At 34.2% G+C, this 19,983-nt stretch overlaps 1 protein-coding gene across 1 annotated transcript in view; it reads right to left on the bottom strand.

Annotated features, from left to right (window-relative positions):
• cpo (couch potato) overlaps positions 1 to 19,983 on the bottom strand; it is a 359,710-nt gene that overhangs the window by 13,096 nt on the left and 326,631 nt on the right. The window contains 4 exon segments of the mRNA XM_067761391.1: positions 10,142 to 11,114; positions 13,683 to 13,993; positions 14,114 to 14,313; positions 18,364 to 18,508. Coding sequence (XP_067617492.1) covers positions 10,142 to 11,114; positions 13,683 to 13,993; positions 14,114 to 14,313; positions 18,364 to 18,508 — 1,629 coding nt within the window.

Below are 19,983 nucleotides of genomic sequence, written 5' to 3'. Positions count from 1 at the left end.
TTTTGATGCAATACAGTCGATAGCGTAGTGTCATTGACGTGGATGTCCAATATGGTCGACATTTTCTTTATGTATGTTGTAAATAAGGTCCCCGAGGATTTAGTTGTTGAAAATGTTAGATTTCGAAAGTTGAAAAAGTACTATCGTTCGTGGTTGTGGAAAAGCGTTTCACCACGATCAACAGCAAAGCGTGTTTATTCAACATCTCGTTTACTTGCGTCCACACGCCGATAGAAGAGATAGACTTCTTGGATAGGGATTTCTGCTAAGACAATCTAGAAAACTTGGAAATCGTTTTGAGTAAATTTCACGCAAGGGCGAGCAAAGTAGACATCTTGGTGTCTTAAAGTCTCAAAATTCAGTCTCCACTAACTTATATTTCGAGATGAAAATAGACTGATCGACTTCGCCGCAGCTCGAAATATGCTAGTCCGCAGTACCAGGTTTAGGGAAAAAAGCTGGATATTTGCACTCTACGGGTTTACAATATAGACGTATACCATCGTATTGTAGTAGCCAAGATACACATCCGTCTTTGTGCGCACAGCACCACATGGAAAGTTGGTCTCGAAAAGACGCGGACTGTCTGGTTTCTGTAATCCAATTTCTCACTCAAAGCAAAATACAACTTGTTAAATGTACTATTTATAGTTGTGAATGGTCTCGCCACAAATTTCCTTCAGTGCAACTATGCTATGCTATAAAGCTTTCACTACAAAGAACAATTATTCAAATCGAATGACAAACGAAGAATGCAGAGCATTATTAGGGGGACTTATGTAACCGTATAAATGCCTTATAAATTGTGTAAACGTATAAATTTATCTAGTGCGTAAACGAGCTGTCAAATTTTGTATGAAAAATCATTTACACAATTTGTATAAATTTACGCGCACATTTGATTGTGTAAACGTGGCAAACTCAAAGGAATGCAACCTTGCAGACATTACAGCAGGCATTTTCATCAGAAATCTCCAACATCAACAAGTAAAGGCGTTTTAGTTTTGATTTTTCACTTAATCCTGACATTTTTTAATTTGTATAACAATCAAAAACATTTTGTTTGGCAATAATATAGCTGATAAACAATCAAGTTTATCAAGAGTATTACTAGGTGCGTTCATATAACAGCGTGTGTAAATGGACATAAGTTTACACCTTATAAGTTTATATGCTTTCATGAGTCCCCCTATTAACTCTAAATTCTATTATGCTATTGAACCTTTGTGTGACTAAGTCTAAAGTAAAATCATCAAAGGCTGCTTAAGCGACGTTAACTCTAACAAGCCAACCTAATAAAACCGCACTGCGTTTTTTAGCGCACACAAACAACCGGCGTTTTTTGCCCTAACCCAAATAAGCATGCGTCATTGTAAATTTTACCAAGTAGCGCAACTAACAGCTGATCGGTGAAAATTCGCACATTCACACGCACAGTTCTCGACTCAGTTTCAAAAAAAACTTTAGATTATTAAACTCAAATTTTAATGTGAGATAATCCTTACGAATTTATGTATATAGAATATATAAGGCATTTTTGTTGTTATTAAAACAATAGTTTTATTTATATTAAAGCTTTTATCATTTTTTTTTTTATCTTTGAAAAAACTCCGAACACCATTCCTTCATTATATGCCATTCGACTGCCTAGTCCACTGCCTTCCACTCTATTCGCAACAAAACCTCTATTTAAGCTGCCAAACCAAGGCGAATCTATACTAGGTGGTGGCAAAGCGAATTCAACCAATTCGCTGTGCGGAAGAATGTCAAGTGAAAATTTTCATTGATTTCGATTAACTGACATGTTGCAGTACAAGGCGCTGTATGGAAAATTATCAAGAAGAAGCAATCAGCTGATGGGATAACACCACCTGTAATGAATTCGCCTTGTGCCAAACTATATAGTGAACAATGGCATGCGTTGCGACAATGTAAAGCATGTGTGCAAACGTCAAATCTAAATGTCACGCAGAACAAAAATTGGAAATCGAGTTAGGTTTTCACGCAGCAAATTCAATTTGAGTTGCTCTCATACAAGTTGTATGTGCATGAGACATTTTGACAGAAAATGACTTGCGTGCGTTTATATTAGGTTGGCTTGTAACGATGAGTCTTCATAAATTTTCTCGAAAGCAATAATTAACATCTACAGCAAGTCGAATATATACAAGGCAAGGCGAATCCATACCAGGCGCTGGCAAAGCGAATTCAACTAATTCGCCGTGCAGAAGAATGTTAAGTCAAAAGAAAAGTTTAATTGATTTCGATTAGCTGACATATTAAAGTACAAGGCGTTGTATGAAAAATAATCGAGAAGAAGCATTCAGCTGTTGGTATAACATTACCTGATACTGAATTTGCATTGACACATTTCGAACGGTTTTTGAAGAAAATTCATGACCTGCGACTCATTTGCTCAAATTTGATGACACTTCTTTTAAGACTTCATGAAGCGCTTTGCCAAACAGATCTTCGCAAATTAAGTATTTTTTTAATAACAGCGACTTAAAAAAATTGCCAACATCTACATTTTGTAAGCCAGCGATGGCCATAAATTTTTAAACAGAAAAAAATTGCCCTTAATTGTACATCTAGATAAAAAATCCCGAAAAAATGCTATACCAGCAATATCGAAGAATGTATTATACTAGGTTCAAACACACACAAAATTGGCAATTTATACCATTTGGGCAATTTATTACGCAATTTGTCATATAATAAATTGTAATAATAAATTGCCAATTTAAAAAAAATTGCGTAATAAATTGTTTCAAACTGCAAATGCAACATTGTAAAGTGTGTTTATTGAGTATATTTAAACGTCAATTACGCATGGCTGAACTATATTGTTGGCGCATCTCATCAGCTGATTTTATGTCTTTCATTTCACTGGAGTAGGGATTGTCAAAAGAAGATGGCAAACTCAAAATGAAACCAAAACATTGAACACATTTTCTTACAATGCACTAAAATTTCAAAGTGTTATGTTTTCAGTCCATTCCATTCGCCTAATATCATCACGCACATTTTGACAGTCTTAACAAAGATATGTTGTTACTGTAGAGATGAGCCAACCAACTATCAAATTACTATTGTATAAGCTAAATAAAGTTGTATGAACACCACTCAATTTAAATCGAAATTGCCTCAATTTATTTTTCTGTTTGAACATAGTATTACGTTTCAAATTGCATATAATAAATCAATTGAACACTTAATCTAAATGAGAGGCGAATCTATACAAGGTGATGTCAAAGCGAATTCAACCAATTCGCCCTGCAGAAGAATGTGAAGTCAAAAGAAAATGTTCATTGATTTCTATTAACTGACATATTATTTCACAAGGCGTTGTATGGAAAATAATCAAGAAGAAGCAATCAGCTATTGGGACTGAATTGTATGTCACTAGAATTCAGGTTTTCAATAAGTTATCTGTGAATCGGATTGACCGACCGTCAACGATATATCCTAAGTCCATATAAGCAAAATTATCCAAAGAATTTGGCTGTTCACAAGATACTAGAGGAGCTTTTTGATGATACTTCACATCAAAACATATTTTAATCTGCCTTCATTCCTTAATAGGCGTTTAACCGTTTCAAACGCTATGACCGTCCAACAAGGCGCGTCAGTCGCTTCTTCGCTGGGTTAATTGGCACCAATTGGTCATACGAAAGTCATCTAAATCGCTTTCGACCTGGTCCTTCTTCTGCACCATATAGTAGCATTTATTGGGAAGAATGGTTCTTCGCTGGATTTCAGAGCTGACGGTGTTTTATTCAGTCTTTTCGAAGGGTTGACTTTTAAAACATTTACATTTGTCCACGTTTTAAAACATTTACATTTGGCGATGTAATAATTAGAATTAACTTTAAAATCAATACAGAAATGTGTGTCTAAAGAGCTGGCTGAGGTGATGGGTGTGCATTTTTATAAACTCTTTGCAAAAATTGAACTTCACATTTATAAGACAAGTACATTTACAATAAGCAATCCTAATTTTTGTGGTGTAAAAACGTAGAGCACATAAAAAAGTAGTAGAAAGTTATAAAGATAACAGTTAGCGGAATGCGTGCTAAGGCGATATACGGTATTTGAATGAAATCCTTAGAGCGAAGCTTGCTTATAATGTTATACCTTTCATGAACATGATATAAACTATGGCCCAATGTTTGTGATTATGAAAATAAGTAAAGGAAAGCCCATTTATAAGGTCATGCTTTAAAAAAAGTAATCCCTCCTTCGAAATGGTCGGGAAGCCAACCAAGTGCTAAATTATTTTTGTTGTAAGTGGTTATTCACACACGTTAAACTTATCACGAGTAGAATGGTCACAGTAAAGGCCAAAAGGACCAAATAGCTACAGCATATAGAATACAAATATTAAATAATTTTTGGTATCGATTAAGAAAAATAGAACAGACTAAATGTTTTTTCGTTAACAACGTTAAAGTAAGCCAGCCTTTAGATCTTCTGTATTGATGATGTTTCCTGCAAAATCCTAGCTTTTGCACTTCATTTCTTAAACGGTATACAGCTTTCTGCATAGACAAAAATTTACTGTTAGTGAAATTGCTGCTATTTGGTATGTTTTGCCTTAGTGTTTGTGGCTGCTGCTCTGACTTTACGTGAGCGTTTTACAAACGTGAATGCACTTTTATTGGGGAATGCTTAGAAGCAGTGATGCCAGAGAAACAATAATAAAAATCACACGAAATTGGTTCAATTCTTCCATTTTTCTTCTCATTCGCTAGAGAATTTCCCATGCAGCCCAAAACAGAAAAACCTGCTCTAACTATAACCTACTCTATATCGTGCTCAGCATAATAGGCTGGTACTTTAATTTCCCTAATGTATGTATATAAGTCACATTTAACGTGTTGGAACTCCACACATTCCTTATGTTCTACAATGAACTTGCAGAATTCTGTGTTATTTATGTTTTTATGATTCTCTGAGCTTCAACATTTCGAATTTGCCAAATTACAGCTTACCTATCATGAACTAACATCGACCTATCCTAATAGAAAGGTCGTAAGTTTTGATAAGAAGGACGTATCTCAGACATTCTGTTAATAAGGCCGTATCTGAGCGAAGTCGTTAATAAAATCGTATCTTAGGAGATAAGTTAAAAAGGTTTTAACTGTAAAAATAATTTATTTTTGTCAAAAAAGCTTCGAATTTAACTTACTAAATTGGTAAACCAGAATAAAGATTCATGTGTCTTATATAGTATAGTTTGGTGTTTTAAGTCGTTTACGAATTATAAAAAGATATTAAACTAAGTTAATTCATATCTCTTCTGTCAAAATTTTTTAAATTTCAATTACAACCATTTTAACCGGCCTCCTGAGAAACGACTTTATTAACGACTTCGTTGAGATACGGCTTTTTTAACAGAATCTTCTTTTGAACAAAACTTTTAAAATACAACTTTTCTATTATGATAGGACGACATGGTTTACTTATCAAACGTTACCCGTTTAGCACTGTGTCACCCTGTATTTTTCACTTTCCAAACTCCCAAGTTACTTCTGAAAATGAAAAGTGGTATTTCTTTTCAATAGCATTATACATATATGTTTTCTTAAACTCATTGACAAAAAAGATGTACCTAAAGAGAATTTAAATGCTTTTAGATCATCTTTCACCATTGCTTTCTTTTTTGCAAATCCTATCATCCAAATATATTCGAAACACTTTCGCTTGGCTATGTTCCAGATCCGATTTTAAACGGCAAACACCAAGTGGTTGGGAAGTAATTAACAAATTCAATGCGGGTATTTTTGCGCTCAACTGACCAACGCAGAAGCAGCAATTTAAAAAATATCACTTTTTGTTCAATAAGCCTGCGGAAATCACGTTTACACTTTCAGCAAATGTTTTATTTAAAAATTCCACAAAAGGGCGAAAATCCCTCGATTTGGCACCGCTGCTTAGGAGCCGTGCAATATATTAGCATTTCAATAACATTTACCAGAATACGACCGAGAGTCTAAGAATATATGTGTATTTGTAAAAGTCGTTGTTAAGAAATAGGAGGGAACTATGTGTTATTACAATATCATTAATGAATTTTTGCCAGAATATATTTAAATTTTTCCAATAAACACTAAGGATACGCCTCGAATCGATTTTGCTATTTTTACTTTCTCAGATCGATGGTGAATCGGGCTTTGTTTAGCATTGGCAAATCGAATATTTAACTGCTTTGCGGTTCGAGATTTGTCACTTTAAAAACTTGACATCTCCACTAAAGGGAAAGTTGGTGACAGTATTGTTATTGAAGAGAACATTTAATGTGAAAAAGGAGGGACCAAAATATGAACAGGTCCCGAATATTCGCACATTCTTTTTTGAGATTATTTGCGATTGAGCACAATAAATTTATGCGCACAAAAAAAATTTAAGATTAATGTGGTAGTACTTTTCTCTTACCTAAAAACCAATAAAAATGTATCAATTTTGTATAAATCTTTTTGCAACTTTCAAAAATTTTGCAATTTCTTGGCGGCTTAAACATTTTTTGTCTTGCGCAAAATAAAGCTAGTTCATTCCACTACAAAAAATTTTGTGGCATTACGATCGCTTCGCATCAAAAAGTCGTCGCGGCGTCGACGATGCTGAAGAAAATGCTCAACTCTGTCGACGAAGAAAGTTGCCAACAATTAGGAATTTTTTTTAGCGGATTGAGATTAATTCAATAATAGCATCCTCTTGCATGTATACAGTGTCGAGGAGGCTTTCATCTCCCTCTTTTCGACATTGAGTTTCCACGACAATTTTCTAGGTATCTAGCATCATTTCTAGATATTTTGCGTTGTACTTTTATTGCAGCGTTAGTTTGGGTCTAGTTGAGATACTCAGGCTATTGAATTTTTAGTTCTTTCTGTACAAACTCAATTTATGTTGTTGTGATGGTGCTAGAACAAGGTGAGAATGTTCCACATGGAAAGTTTCTTTAATATCATTGTACAATAAATCGAAAAATTTCTTAGTCGCCTTTTCTGGTTTTGCTGTTGCGCAGAAAATAATGTTTATTGCTCCTATACCTAATCCTCGTACTGCTCTTCATCTTACTAAAACCAATTTTCAACTCCACAAACCTAATTTCCGATAAAAATCAAAAGCAGATTTAAGTGACTGGAATTAGTAAAAAATTTACACAAGAATGCGCACCGAAAAAATACATCGTAAAATTGTCCAGAACTTTTGCGGTTATGCAGTGCCATATTGTGTCATATTCAATGTTAGGACACTAAAATTAATTTACGGTTAATTGTTTTATTTACAAATGCATGCTCTTTATTTAGGATGCATTAATTAAAGGCCTCATTCTCTGTTACGAAACGAAAGTTCGTTTCGCCTCAGAGACGAATCGCTAGTGTATTTGCACTATGTTAAACGATGGCTTCATATCATTTTCGCCTTCCTATTGACATAAAGCTGGAGTCATTGGTGCCGTATGTCGTATCGCTGTATCCGTATCCCTAACGTAATCAGCTGTTTATCGTTACGACGGTAAACCAAAACCCAATTGGTTGGCTACGATACGGTTACGACCTTAGTGGCACCAATAATCGATTGCATTGATTCTCATAAGATTGGTCGAATCAGCTGTTATAAGGTTACAGATACGGTTACCGATAAAGCACCAATGTCTCCAGCTTAAAGTAAGAAACGTAAACGAAATGATAGAAAATACCATTGCTAGACGAATCGTTTGGAGGCGAATCGTTCTCCAGAGCTATCTGTCGCAATACAGAAGGAAGCCCTAAATTTAGCAAATTATAATGAAACTTCAATGTGCAAAGTTGTCTAATAATTGAATTTTCATTTGAATGTGTATGTACATATGTATGTCAAATTATGTTTCCATGCTGTTGTGCAATTGTGCGAAATTGAGCAAGCAAAAAAAAAATGAGTTAGCTTAGATTTATATTAGAAACATCTTATTAAATAAATTGTATGGTTTAATTTTTCAGGGCGATTGAAACTGCAGTTAAACTTATTAGGGGATGCCATTCAGTTTAATTGAATTTAGCATTGTCATAATAGCCGCTGAAACAAAGTTACATATGTATATGTAAACAGCTGAACTGGCAAGCATTGCTTACTATAAGGTTTGCCAGCTCGAATTGAGGTTATGTAGCGAATTTGTGTGGAAGCAGGCAGTATTGCCGTCCTAATAAAGAATGTGGGTATAAGCATTTTTTTCGAAGATTAGTCTCATTTACAAAGTCGTCTAACTCGCGTATAATGAATTCAAATTTGGACTTTTGCAAACAAGTTAAGTTCAATATGTAAGTTTCAGTAAAAATGTAGATACCCACATTCTTTTTTAGGACGGCAGAGAACATGAATGCGCTCGAATAGAATGGAATGAACACCAGCAATATTTGAACCTAGATTACAGATAAGTGTAAAATGCTTATGTCAAAATGTATTGAGTTTGAGCTGAGATAAGGCGTTTTTGAAACTGAGCGTTTTTGAGATTGAGCGTCCTTCAACCGAATTTTGGGATAGGCCGTTTTTTTAAGAAGTTCTGAAACAGGGAGCTATTCAAAACTTTTTTGAGACATCCCGTTTTCGAAATGGCTGGCGAGATGGGGTGATATTTCACTGAGCAGTCGTCCCACCAATTCGTATGAAAAATTAAAAGGAGTGCGACGCAAATTGTAAAAGAAGCTCGCTCTAAATCTCTTAGGAGGTAAATCGCGCCAAATATATATGTATTTTTTAATGGAAATGATATACATTAAAAAATGGGCAAAGTTTATTAGTATCTGTTTAGTATATGACTTGAATTATCGTAAATATTTCTGTAATATTCAGTCGACTAATGAGTGTGTCATAAGGTTTACAATGGTAGCAGTTTTAAATTGAGCTTAACTGCAGTATGAACTCGCACTGAAAATATAAGCAATGCATATAAATACATAAAACAGTGGCAGCTAAAAAGGAGCACCTAAATTCAGGAGGGCATTGTTTGCAAATTATCGTTAGTATGCTGTTGTTTTCATTTAAAGTATGGGGCGATCTAACGAAACATACAATGTTTACAAAAATTATTTATATACATATGCATTTAAATTTTTACTGAGAAACCCTTAGAAACCTCACAAATGAAACGATTTTTGATATGAGTTTGCGAGGTTTACAAGGCTTGCAAGCTTTCATAACTTGCCCAATTATTATTTTTTTCCCAATTCTTTTTTTTTTATCGGCCTATTGATAAAAGATTCAAGGTTTCATTCGAGCTCAAGGCAAGAACAATAATTTTTATGATAGTTTTTCTATATTTGTTTTTATAATTTTTCTATATTGTAAAAGTAACTTTTTATTTTTCGAATAGTAGGTAGAATATTTTCCAGACAACCTGCCACAGCTGCGCAGATAAATCCATTTCGAAGGTTGCTAAGCCTTCATCATCAGTTCCCTTTAGGCATGTTGCGCTAACCATTTAGTTATACAGAGGTGGTTTGTTTTGACTGATAAATTGCTTCTTCTATAACTCTTTACCAACTATATCTAATCAGTGTAGCGCCATCTGTTGCAAATCGCTGATAATGTCGCATTTTTTGTTTATTTTCAATTACATTTTTTCTATAGCTCAATAGTTAGCGCAGCATTCCTAAAGCGTACTGACGATAGAGACTTAGCATCTTTCGAAATGGATCTATCCGCGCAGCTGTGGCAGGTTGTCTGAAAAAGTTTCTCCCTACTATTCCAAAAATAAAAAATACCTTTTCAAATATAGAAATACTAAGAAAACAATAATTATCATAAAAATTATTGTTCTGGCTTTGAGCTCAAATCGAACCTTGAATCCTTATATTTTTCATTAAATATTTTGGAAAAAATCGAAGCTGTTTCCATTGTTGTTGTCCAGCGGAGACGGCCCTTTTTTTATAAAAATGCAATACCGAAAAATTTTCAAATTTTATTAATTTTTGTAATTTATTATTAATTTTTGTTCATAATTTGCAAACAATTCCATTTTGAGTTTTGGTGATATATATACATATGTATTTAAACTGCACACATACATATGTAGTCATAACAGAAAAAAAAATTTAAATACAAGATAAATATTAAACATGTTGTAATTGTCGAAATAATATCGACGAGCTATACGTACGTCTCTAAAGAAATGATTTTGGTGCTGAGTTGGATGAAGTTGGTGCTGTAGTGCAGTAGAACGATTGTGCACAACATTATTATTATTATTGATATTATTATTATTAATATTTAGATTAGTGGTGGTGGTGGTGCTGGCATTATTTGTGCTGTTGGTGCTAGTAAAAATTGTTGCCAACGATGATCCAACAGCTGATATAGTTGGTAAGCCTGAAGCTGCTGCTGCTGGATAGGTTACTGCTGCAGCATTCGTACCGTTAGCACTGATAAAATGTTGTGGTGGCAACATAGCATGTTGTTGTACCATTGTAGCTGACTGTAACATGGGTTGATGTTGTTGCTGTTGTTGTTGGTGCACTATTTGTTGTTGTTGCTGTTGCTGCTGCAACTGTTGTTGTTGTTGTTGTTGTTGCTGTGAATAGCTATTTAGTATAATAAGTTGAGGCTGCTGCTGCAACTGTTGGTGATTACTGATAAGCGTCAATGGTGTGCCTGATGTTGTAACATTACCAATATTGCTTGCTGTTAACATTTGTGTGGCATTCATTGCATTGGCCACTTTCTGCATTACCAATATTTCATTATTGTTATTGTTGTGTTTAGCATTAAAGCTGCCACCAACAGAAGTGTCATTGATCATTTTGGTTCTAGCAAATTCAATGCGAATCGAACCGCGGTCAGATGAGAGTAAATATTTGCCTTGCAATTGCTGCATTGCTGTTGCAGCGCTAACGGTGTCCTTGAACTCAATAAAAGCAACTGGATGATTGGCATTGCTACTGTTGTTGTTGCCGTTGTTGCTATTAATAAAACTGCTAGCTGCAGGATAGTTTGTTGCTGTTTCATTAGAATTGGTATAATTTGTGCTTGTTTTGGTGGCATTGGTGATGGTGGAAGTAATAGTAGTAGTAGAAGTAGTAATGAGATTGTGCGAACCTTTTGTGTGCATTCGAAGGCGACAAAAGCCGGGCATACTGTGTATGTGTAATTTTCAATATTTAAGTAACAAATCAAAATTCGTCATTGTTCATTTTTATAGGGACAAGTCCATGGATAAAGGTGCTATATCGCACGTTTGTTGTTTTTTTTTAGCCTTAACACAGCTGTTTTCATGAACAAGTTTTGAATATATCCGTATACTTAGCAGAGCTGGGGAAGTAAGGATCATGATTATATTTCAATAACGATTACCGTAAATTTAATCCCAACATTTAAACGATTACGATACCAGTAAATGTTATGACACATTTTTTAAATTACGATTACAGTAACTATAATCCTAAATATTTTACGGCTACTGTAATCGTAATCATATTTTTTATGATGAGGATAACTTTGCGATAACAGAAATCTTAATTGTAAAATTTGTTTAACCGTAACCTTAGAATTTTTTAATTACAATCACAGTAATCGGTATAATAGAATTTTGAGGATCACAGTTACAGTGATCGAAATTATAAGTAATCTAAATGAACGGCCGCCGTGGTGTGAAGATAGCGTGCTCCGCCTACCACACCGAAGATCCTGGGTTCACTGCCCGGGCAAAGCAACATCGAAATTTTAGAAACAAGTTTTTTCAATTAGAAGAAAATTTTTCTAAGCGGGGTTGCCGCTCGGCAGTGTTTTGCAAACACCACGAGTGTATTTGTGTCACGAAAATCTTCTTAGTGGAAACGCATCTGCCTTGCAGATGACGTTCAGTGTCGGCATAAAACAAATAGGTCCCTTTCCGCCAATTTGTAGGAAAAATTAAAAGGAGCACGAAGCAAATTAGTAGAGAAGCTCGGCCTAAAATAAATGGAATCGTTATTCTAGGTTTCCCAGCTCTGAAAATTATATGTACAAAAAGTTGGAACTTTAAATTTAATGTTCTCAAAATTTAAATAAATGTCGAAACACGTTCATCCATGGGGATTGTGAATGTGTCAGAATGGTATATGGGTTAAAAATAACATATGTGTGTAATTGTATATACCTATATGTTAAACTTAATAATTTTTGTGCCAACTTAAGTACTTAATTAAGAAATAGTTGTGATATGTGAAAGGGTGAACTTGTCTGCGAATGGAGGGGGTTGTGATTTTTAAAATTCTTTGTTCGCTGGATAAAAAGCATAGTTCGGAAAATCGTCGTTACAAAATTACTTTCATGGCAGGCCAGCTAGAAATTTTGTCAGGACTTAAAATACTTAATTCAGAAATCTAACAAAAACGGTTATGACCGAAAAAATTGGATTTTTGACAGGGGAGTTGTGAAGCTTTAATTCCAGAGCGTGTCGGTAAATAACCTTTACAAAAGCTTTATAATTTTATGTAAAGAAGAACGTCAATAATTTTGAAGAAAAAGTTCGCGGTGTAGTGGTAGTGTGCTTGCTTAACTAAACAATGGTATCCGCCTTAAGTGATACGACAACTAACAGAATCCTTAAGAAATTGTTTTATAAAAAAACGGTTTATACCCGCGACAAGTTTTTCGCGTCTATTTCTGAAAAGTTTCTCAGCAAACTCTTATGCGGAGTAATCTAGACTAAGTCTTCCATTTTCAAGGAAGAATAAAAAAGCAGCACACCACATATTCGAAGAGAAGCTTGGCCATAATCTCTAAGGTAAAAATATTTTTATTTATTTATTTCTGTCTATGGTGATTCGGCCTTTAGAGAATTGAATTTATTATTCACAAGTTCTTTCATGATCATCACTCAACAAAGTCCTAAAACTAGACAATTCGTACTCCGATTAAAGCATACTTCGAAGTATGGGTTACCACTAATTCCTCATACACCACCGTTTTCCGAAATAAAACGTTATACCTAGAAATAGGATAAGACCGATGTAATTTTTTACTGTCTCAATTGAAGATAACCATCCTATAGGCTGTCTTGTTTTGATTTCGAATTCAAAACACATTACGAACATTTTCTATTAGCAATATAGGAGTATTACATATATGAAAGCGTATTTTCTGTTTTTTATAATTAATGTTTATTATTAAGTTAGCATAAAGAAAAAAAATTAAATACCTTTTTGGATATTTTACTTTAATAGTTATCAACTCCCCTCCCCCTTTAAACTCCCCTCCCCCTTCGCCTAAAGAAATTACTTTTCGCTTTACCCTGCTTTCAATAAAACTAGGAAACACCTTTCAACAAAAAATTGTACCTGATAATATACTTTAATTTATTCCGATGAATTACACCTACTACCGATGTTTAAGAAATTATAAATATAAATGATTAAGATAAGTAACATGATATTATTTTAATTTTCAAGAAAATGAAGAAGTGTGATTTTTGCAAATTGGCTTTTGAATTGTGCGGTTCGTTGTGTCATGATTGAACAAACATACATACATAAATATTTCTGTGATATATTAAATGTTTTTTACTTTTTAGATACAAATTTGTGTGCAATTTAGTTTGAACAAATTATGGAAATTTGGATATCTATATGTGTACTAATAATAATATAAAGACTTATTTATTTATATACATATATATATTATTTAATTATATATTATATTGTATGTCTAAGTATAAAACTCACCTGGAGAAAACCTCTTTCAGTTCATGTTCGGACACAAATTGTCCCAAATTAGCAACAAATAATGTTGAGCACGGAGCATTCGCAGCTAACGGAGGATTTGATGGATGCGATGGATTATTAGACGAACCAACTGGACTCGCCAAAGCGGGGCTCGATAAAAAATGATGATGTGCAGTATGACCGGTTGGTTGTGGTCCCGGTGGGCCAGTTGCTGCTGCGCCTGGTGGTAATCCAGCAGCAGACATATGCATTGCTGTTTGATGAAGTGCTGTTGTTTGTTGATGATGGGGCGTCATTGCTGTCATTTGAGTCTAGTTATTTGATTTTTTAACGATAATTTTAAATAAGAAGAGAAAAGACACATTTCCATTACTTAAAAATAGGTGAAAATTTCCAATGACGCCATGCGGCGGACAGTTTGTCATACTCACTTGGTGCATTGGCTGCTCGATAACTTTATCTGTATTTAGTCAGAGGTAAGAGCGTACCGGCACCTGCGGATGTAAAGCTGGATGCACAAGTGTTGCATGCTGCAATGCTGCAGCGCCAGGCAATTCAGCAGCTGCTGCCGAATAGGCTAACGGATGATGCCATAATTCCGGTCCGCCTGGAAAGAATGGTCCACCCAAATCTAAGTGTTGTGCAGAAAGAGAGAAATTGTTTTTTGTTAGAGAGCAAAAACGCTTCGGTGTAAACGTATGGAAAGCAACTAAACGAAGAATATGCGAAATAGTGGAAGAAATTAAAAAAGAGAATTTATGTATAATTCCATAATATGATAATATAATTTATATTCGTACTGATAATGAAATTTATATATTTTATATGATTAGTCTCTTATTAAGATAAACTTTTTATTGAAATTAGAAGTAGCTTTATGAAGTTATTAGCATCAGAATTTTTTTCGCGCACTATTTAAACTATTTTTATTTAAATATTATATTAAGAATATATGACAAAGGCGCATTTTGTCTAATTGTCCTAGTCTTGTTTGCTAGCGAAACTCACTATATTTTTAAAATAATTTTTTTTGTTATTTGTGCATATAAGAACATAACTAGCAAGTAAGAGAGACTTAGTTCAGGTGTAGCCGGACATCATATACTAAGCTGTAAGTTTTGGAAATAAATTCTAGTTGAAACATGCCAATTTCAAATATTTTCCCACGCTAGAATTAAGTTTATTTGTATTTCTTTTACAATTTTTACAATATTTTTGACACCATATAAAAAGTGTGCATGGTTATTTGGCCTATTTTAACTAAAAATATTTGTCGTTATAAGGGAAATATGTTATGCTCTTACTGACTCCAAAACGTTAAGAAAAGCGTGGCCCAAAAAGATGGGGTCACACCCATTTTCAAATATTTTAGTTCTAATGTTTTTCGATGATATAAAATCTTCAGGTAAAATTAGACTTTTTAAAGTCAAATTAAACTTCTTTCAAGTCCAACGAAACGATATACTTTTTTTTATTAAAATCGATATAGATTTATAATTTAACCTCTTCCATTTAAACCCTCTCACCTAATCCCAAATTTTTGAGGGTGAATTAAAGTTGCAGTTAAGTTAGCGTAGTTGCAGTATAAAAAGTGACATGAAGCTACTTGATTACCTCCTGAATGAAGAACACAAAATATATGTACACGCCTCTTTGAAGAAAAAAGTGCGAGCAGTGAAACAAGAAAAGTTTGCCATCGGAAAGCTGCTCACGAAACATACTCTCATTACATAGCGTCGCTTCTGACGCCAAGGTTTCCAACGAAATCGCCAAAGTGACTGGCACCATTAGGTATGTCGTTTTGCATCGAAAAAAAAGAAACGCTGCTTATAGGTTATAGGACAACGCTGTATACAGGCGCAGCAACGCCTATTTAGAAGTAAAAGAAGTGAGGCTGATCGGTGTTGGTGCGAAGAGCTTCAGGTACTATGTAATGTTTATAAGAAAAGTGCCCGAAACATCTACAAAACACCCAGCGAATGACGTAAGTGCCAAGGCCGTGGCAGGCGTCTGCAGGAAGAATAATGAAGAGAGTGTGCTTAAGTTGTGGATGGATCACTTATCTTGTGAGCTGGCGAGGGAGAAGATGACCCCAATACCATAAGTCGTAAAACGAAGTTCTCTCTCGATCTACAAGTCCATCATCTTCCATATGATGTATTGCCGAAGTCAAGAACGGCATCGAGAGACCTTTGGAATGTTTGACAGAAAAGTCCTTCTGAAGATTTATTGTCTTGTCTCTGATGCCGACGGCGAGTATCGAAGGAGGTTCAATAATGAGCTCTACGCAGTTATGTTATGCTCAAAAAGTATTCATATCGGCACCGACATTTGAGACCAGACCAAGGGGAGACCTCCACTGAGTTAGAAGCGGTAGTTGTTGATCTTCCTTGGTCCTCATGTTGTTTGTTGTTGTAGCCATGAGGAGACTCCCCCATCTGACTTAGAATTGCCAAGGCTAGAATCAGCATTTTAACTTAGGAAATAATGAACCTTAAAGTTCTATATAATAAGAATATAATAATTTAGCATGGTAGCTATTTTTTGAAGTTTTCTGAAATTTGGGGAACTTTTTTAAGTTGGCTAAGAAGTTGTCTGAGGTATTATTGTGTTGCCTGCTGGGCACGTGGAACAGGAAATTTTAGCTGTGCTTTTTTTCAACTCTATGTAATTTTGTAATGGTATGACCTTATAGCCTTCCTTTTGTTGCTTCCTATATATAATGAATCAAGCGTAATGAAATGGGCTTTCATTTACCAACTTTAATGTGAGTAGTAATTTTTGTAACGATAAAGAAATTTAAGTTTTGATATTCTGTTTTAATTAAACTAGGAGGAGCTTCCTAAATCTTCATAACGGTGGAAGCCTTGTAAATTTTCGAGCTTTTGATAACTTCAAGAGACTTTTCCGAAATATTCTATAAATTTCCATAAAGATAAATAAATTTGATAAACCGCAAAAAATACAAGTTTTTTTATTGAATACTTAGGCCCGGTTTTTCAGTGCGAGTTCAAACTACAGGTAAAGTTGACTAGAGTTTAACTTTTCCATTTTGGCCGCTAAAACTGAGATCAGCACCACAATTTTATTTGTTTTTGATTAGCGAAACAGGTTCATGTTGCTTTATACAATTTCTCTTTTCGTTGTTGATATTAGAGACAAATTATAAAATTTGCATACGAGGATGGTTACTGGGACATGTTTCTGAATTTAACTTCTTTACCAGCTAGCTTTTCGGGTCCTGAGTTGTGTTAGGTGTGCTGGTGTTATGGCAGATGCCTCTATCCACTCAGCTATGTGAATGCCCGCTAAACGTTTTTATTTTGTCTCTAAGCATTGCATTTTTGTTGCTTTTCATTTCATACACACTTTGGTATACATATATTACATGTTTTTAGCCCCAAATTGCGTGGAATATTTTTCGGTGCGCTCAAAAGAATTTGATCAGCGACATTGGATGTTATCATATCAAAACAAAAATAAAAATTGTGTAATGCAAAATGAGCATGTCTCGATAATCAAATACATATAAATAATATTGATATAATGGTGAACAGCGGAAGCATTGCTAATAACGCAGTGCTTTAAAATCTCATCTAACTGATCAAGTTCTGTTAAATGAGCCAAAAAATGTTCCACACAATTAGGATAAAAAACATGGGGTATATATGTACCAAAGTTCGTATAAAAGGAATAGCAGCAAAGAGACACAAGTTAGAGACAAATTACAAAAAGTGCAACGGGGCGTTCAAATGATGAGGCATTCAAGAGGCCATAGCATCAGTATTAATGCAATGAAAGAATCGAAATGTGTGCAAATTGTCTAATATCGATAACAAGATTTTATAATATCGACTAAAGTGGCGAGGTTAAACTCTAGTCAGCTTTAACTGGAGTTCAACTCCCACTGAAAGACCGGGCATTAGGTAATATAAATACAATGATTGCACAAATATATTTGTATATGGTCTCGTGTATTATTGAATGAAATCATGAAATATGTGTATTTATTGTACGATTTTTGTTAGTGTCTTTGCGTATGTAGATAAACAGTATAACAGCTTTAACTGCATTTGTAGTTTAAATAATTTATAATCCTTAATTTAAATGGTGATCATATGGTAGTTGTGGTAGAAGGAAGTAGTTGTAATTGTGATGGTGATGCTGGTGGGTGTTGTTGGTGATTTAAACACGTGGTGAAAACAGTGCAAAAATATTTTGCTTTAGGGATTCAATCGTACATAAGAATTCATTTCAGAGTAATCGGGGAACTTATTTCATAGGATTTTAGTTTCTCACATATTTTTCTTACTTAAATCTAAGTGCTCTAAAGCATTTTGCTGTTGGGAAAGTGTATTGAATCCATTTAGTTTCAAACGCTTTGATAATAATGGGAAATTAGTTAAGTGCGCTTTTGTCATAGAATTCAGTTATGAAAGTTAGATAAATATTTTTGTTTTTGTTTTTTACATAGACAACAATTTTATATTAATATAAAATGAGAAATTAATACAAAGAGCAATAAAAGGAAGTTCTAGAAAATTAAAAGCAGAAAACAAAAAATTTAAAATACAAGTATGAGAATACTACAACAAAATACATAAAAAATGATGTAAATATAAGCAAAATAAAAAAGCTGCAATTAACATTTTGTTTTTTATTTTTAACATTCTTTACTTACGTCCAGTGAGTGGGTGCATCAATGCAGGATGTGAGGCTGTTGTCGCTGTATTGGGCTGTGGTTTGGGTTTGCTCACTTTTGTGTTACTCTTGGCGAATTCCAAGCGAATTGTTTGGGGCATATCGGGATCGAAGCGTACACCCTGCTGCAAATTAGCGGTACGACGGATTGTAATCGATTTTTAGCAATTATTTTATATTTAAATAATTATTCAATCAAATTTAAAGTATCAATTTTAAGCAAAAAATCCAATTAACGAAACAAGATTACCTTGTAAAAAAGTAAACTTTTTTGTAATCTTGCATTTTATTTAATACCGAAAGATTTTTATTAAAAATGCTGTTTATATTCAGCGTTGATTTGCTTCAGTGCATTATAAATATTTAATAATTAAAAATTTTCTTCTTGAAACGCGAAAATTCGCCAAAAATATTTTTTTAGAACTTTGTTCTAGCTTAAAACTTTGGTGTACTTTAAAATAACTACGTATGAAATAAACAATAAAATAAAATTGGATAGAATTACAAAGGCACAATCAAAGTGAAAGGGGTATATGTACTTGTACATACTTATATACATACATATATGAAGGCAATATAATAGTGGTGCACTTGAGAGCTTCAGAAAAATATTCGGAGCTCACCTACATGTCATGTGAGCGGAGCAACAGCGATTCAGTTAAGCAATCAGTCAATCAGGGGCCAAATCGTAACATCCGTGATCGTATAACTCGTCACGTAAAAACATGATTTTCGGATTATGACATACTTGAACGTACTACTTCGATCGTAATTTTGCATCGCAACATACGTGACGAGTGATTGAACGTACACGTTACGTTCCACTTTCATTCGAACACAAACTGGCGATCGTATAGACACAAATTTCATTGAAAATGTAAGAAAATTCTCAAAATATTTGAATAATAACAAAATATAATACATTTCAAACTCTTATTACATATTAACAAAGGTCGGATTCAAACAAGCTTAATCCAAGCCAAAAGAAAATATTGGCGGAATTCATGGCGAGACACCCGCTTTGGTATCGGCTTGCTTAAAATTTAACTTCTCCAGAAAGTAACTAAAAGCTTCGTAAATTAAGTGAAATCTCTTCAAGAAACTGCAAGAATTTTTTGTTACAAAGGAATAATACATAACTGATATGCTTACGCTTTGTTCGATAAGTCCAAAGGGTTATTGCACTCTCTTAACTGCCTTCGGGCGATCTTTTCATCGCCTTCGCTATTACTGCAGCTCAAACAAAACAATAAAACTGGGTCCGCCGCAGTTATTTGATTTTTTTTATATTTTTGGCAACCAATTTGATAGTTCAAAATCTATTGTGAGCTAAAAATACAATCCAAGTTAATGTGGATCGTAAAATTTATTGTGAATTGGAAAGAAATTACGTTCCGTTTGCTATCGTATGTTATAATCCCATTTTGTTTATTCGTTTGACGTATCACATAATCTTCTTTCGTATGGTTGCCGATCCGTGATCGTATGTTACGATTCGAGCCCAGTTTTAGCTTTTACGCAGTAAACATCTCATGCGTGAATTCTATGCTCAAACACTGTTCACTACTACAAAAAAAGTTGCGTTTTTAATCGAACCTCT

This window comes from Eurosta solidaginis, chromosome 1 (assembly GCF_040869045.1).
Source record: "Eurosta solidaginis isolate ZX-2024a chromosome 1, ASM4086904v1, whole genome shotgun sequence".
NCBI lineage: Eukaryota > Metazoa > Arthropoda > Insecta > Diptera > Tephritidae > Eurosta > Eurosta solidaginis.
Note: the sequence above shows the minus strand (reverse complement) of the source record. Positions and strands in the feature narration are given on the sequence as shown.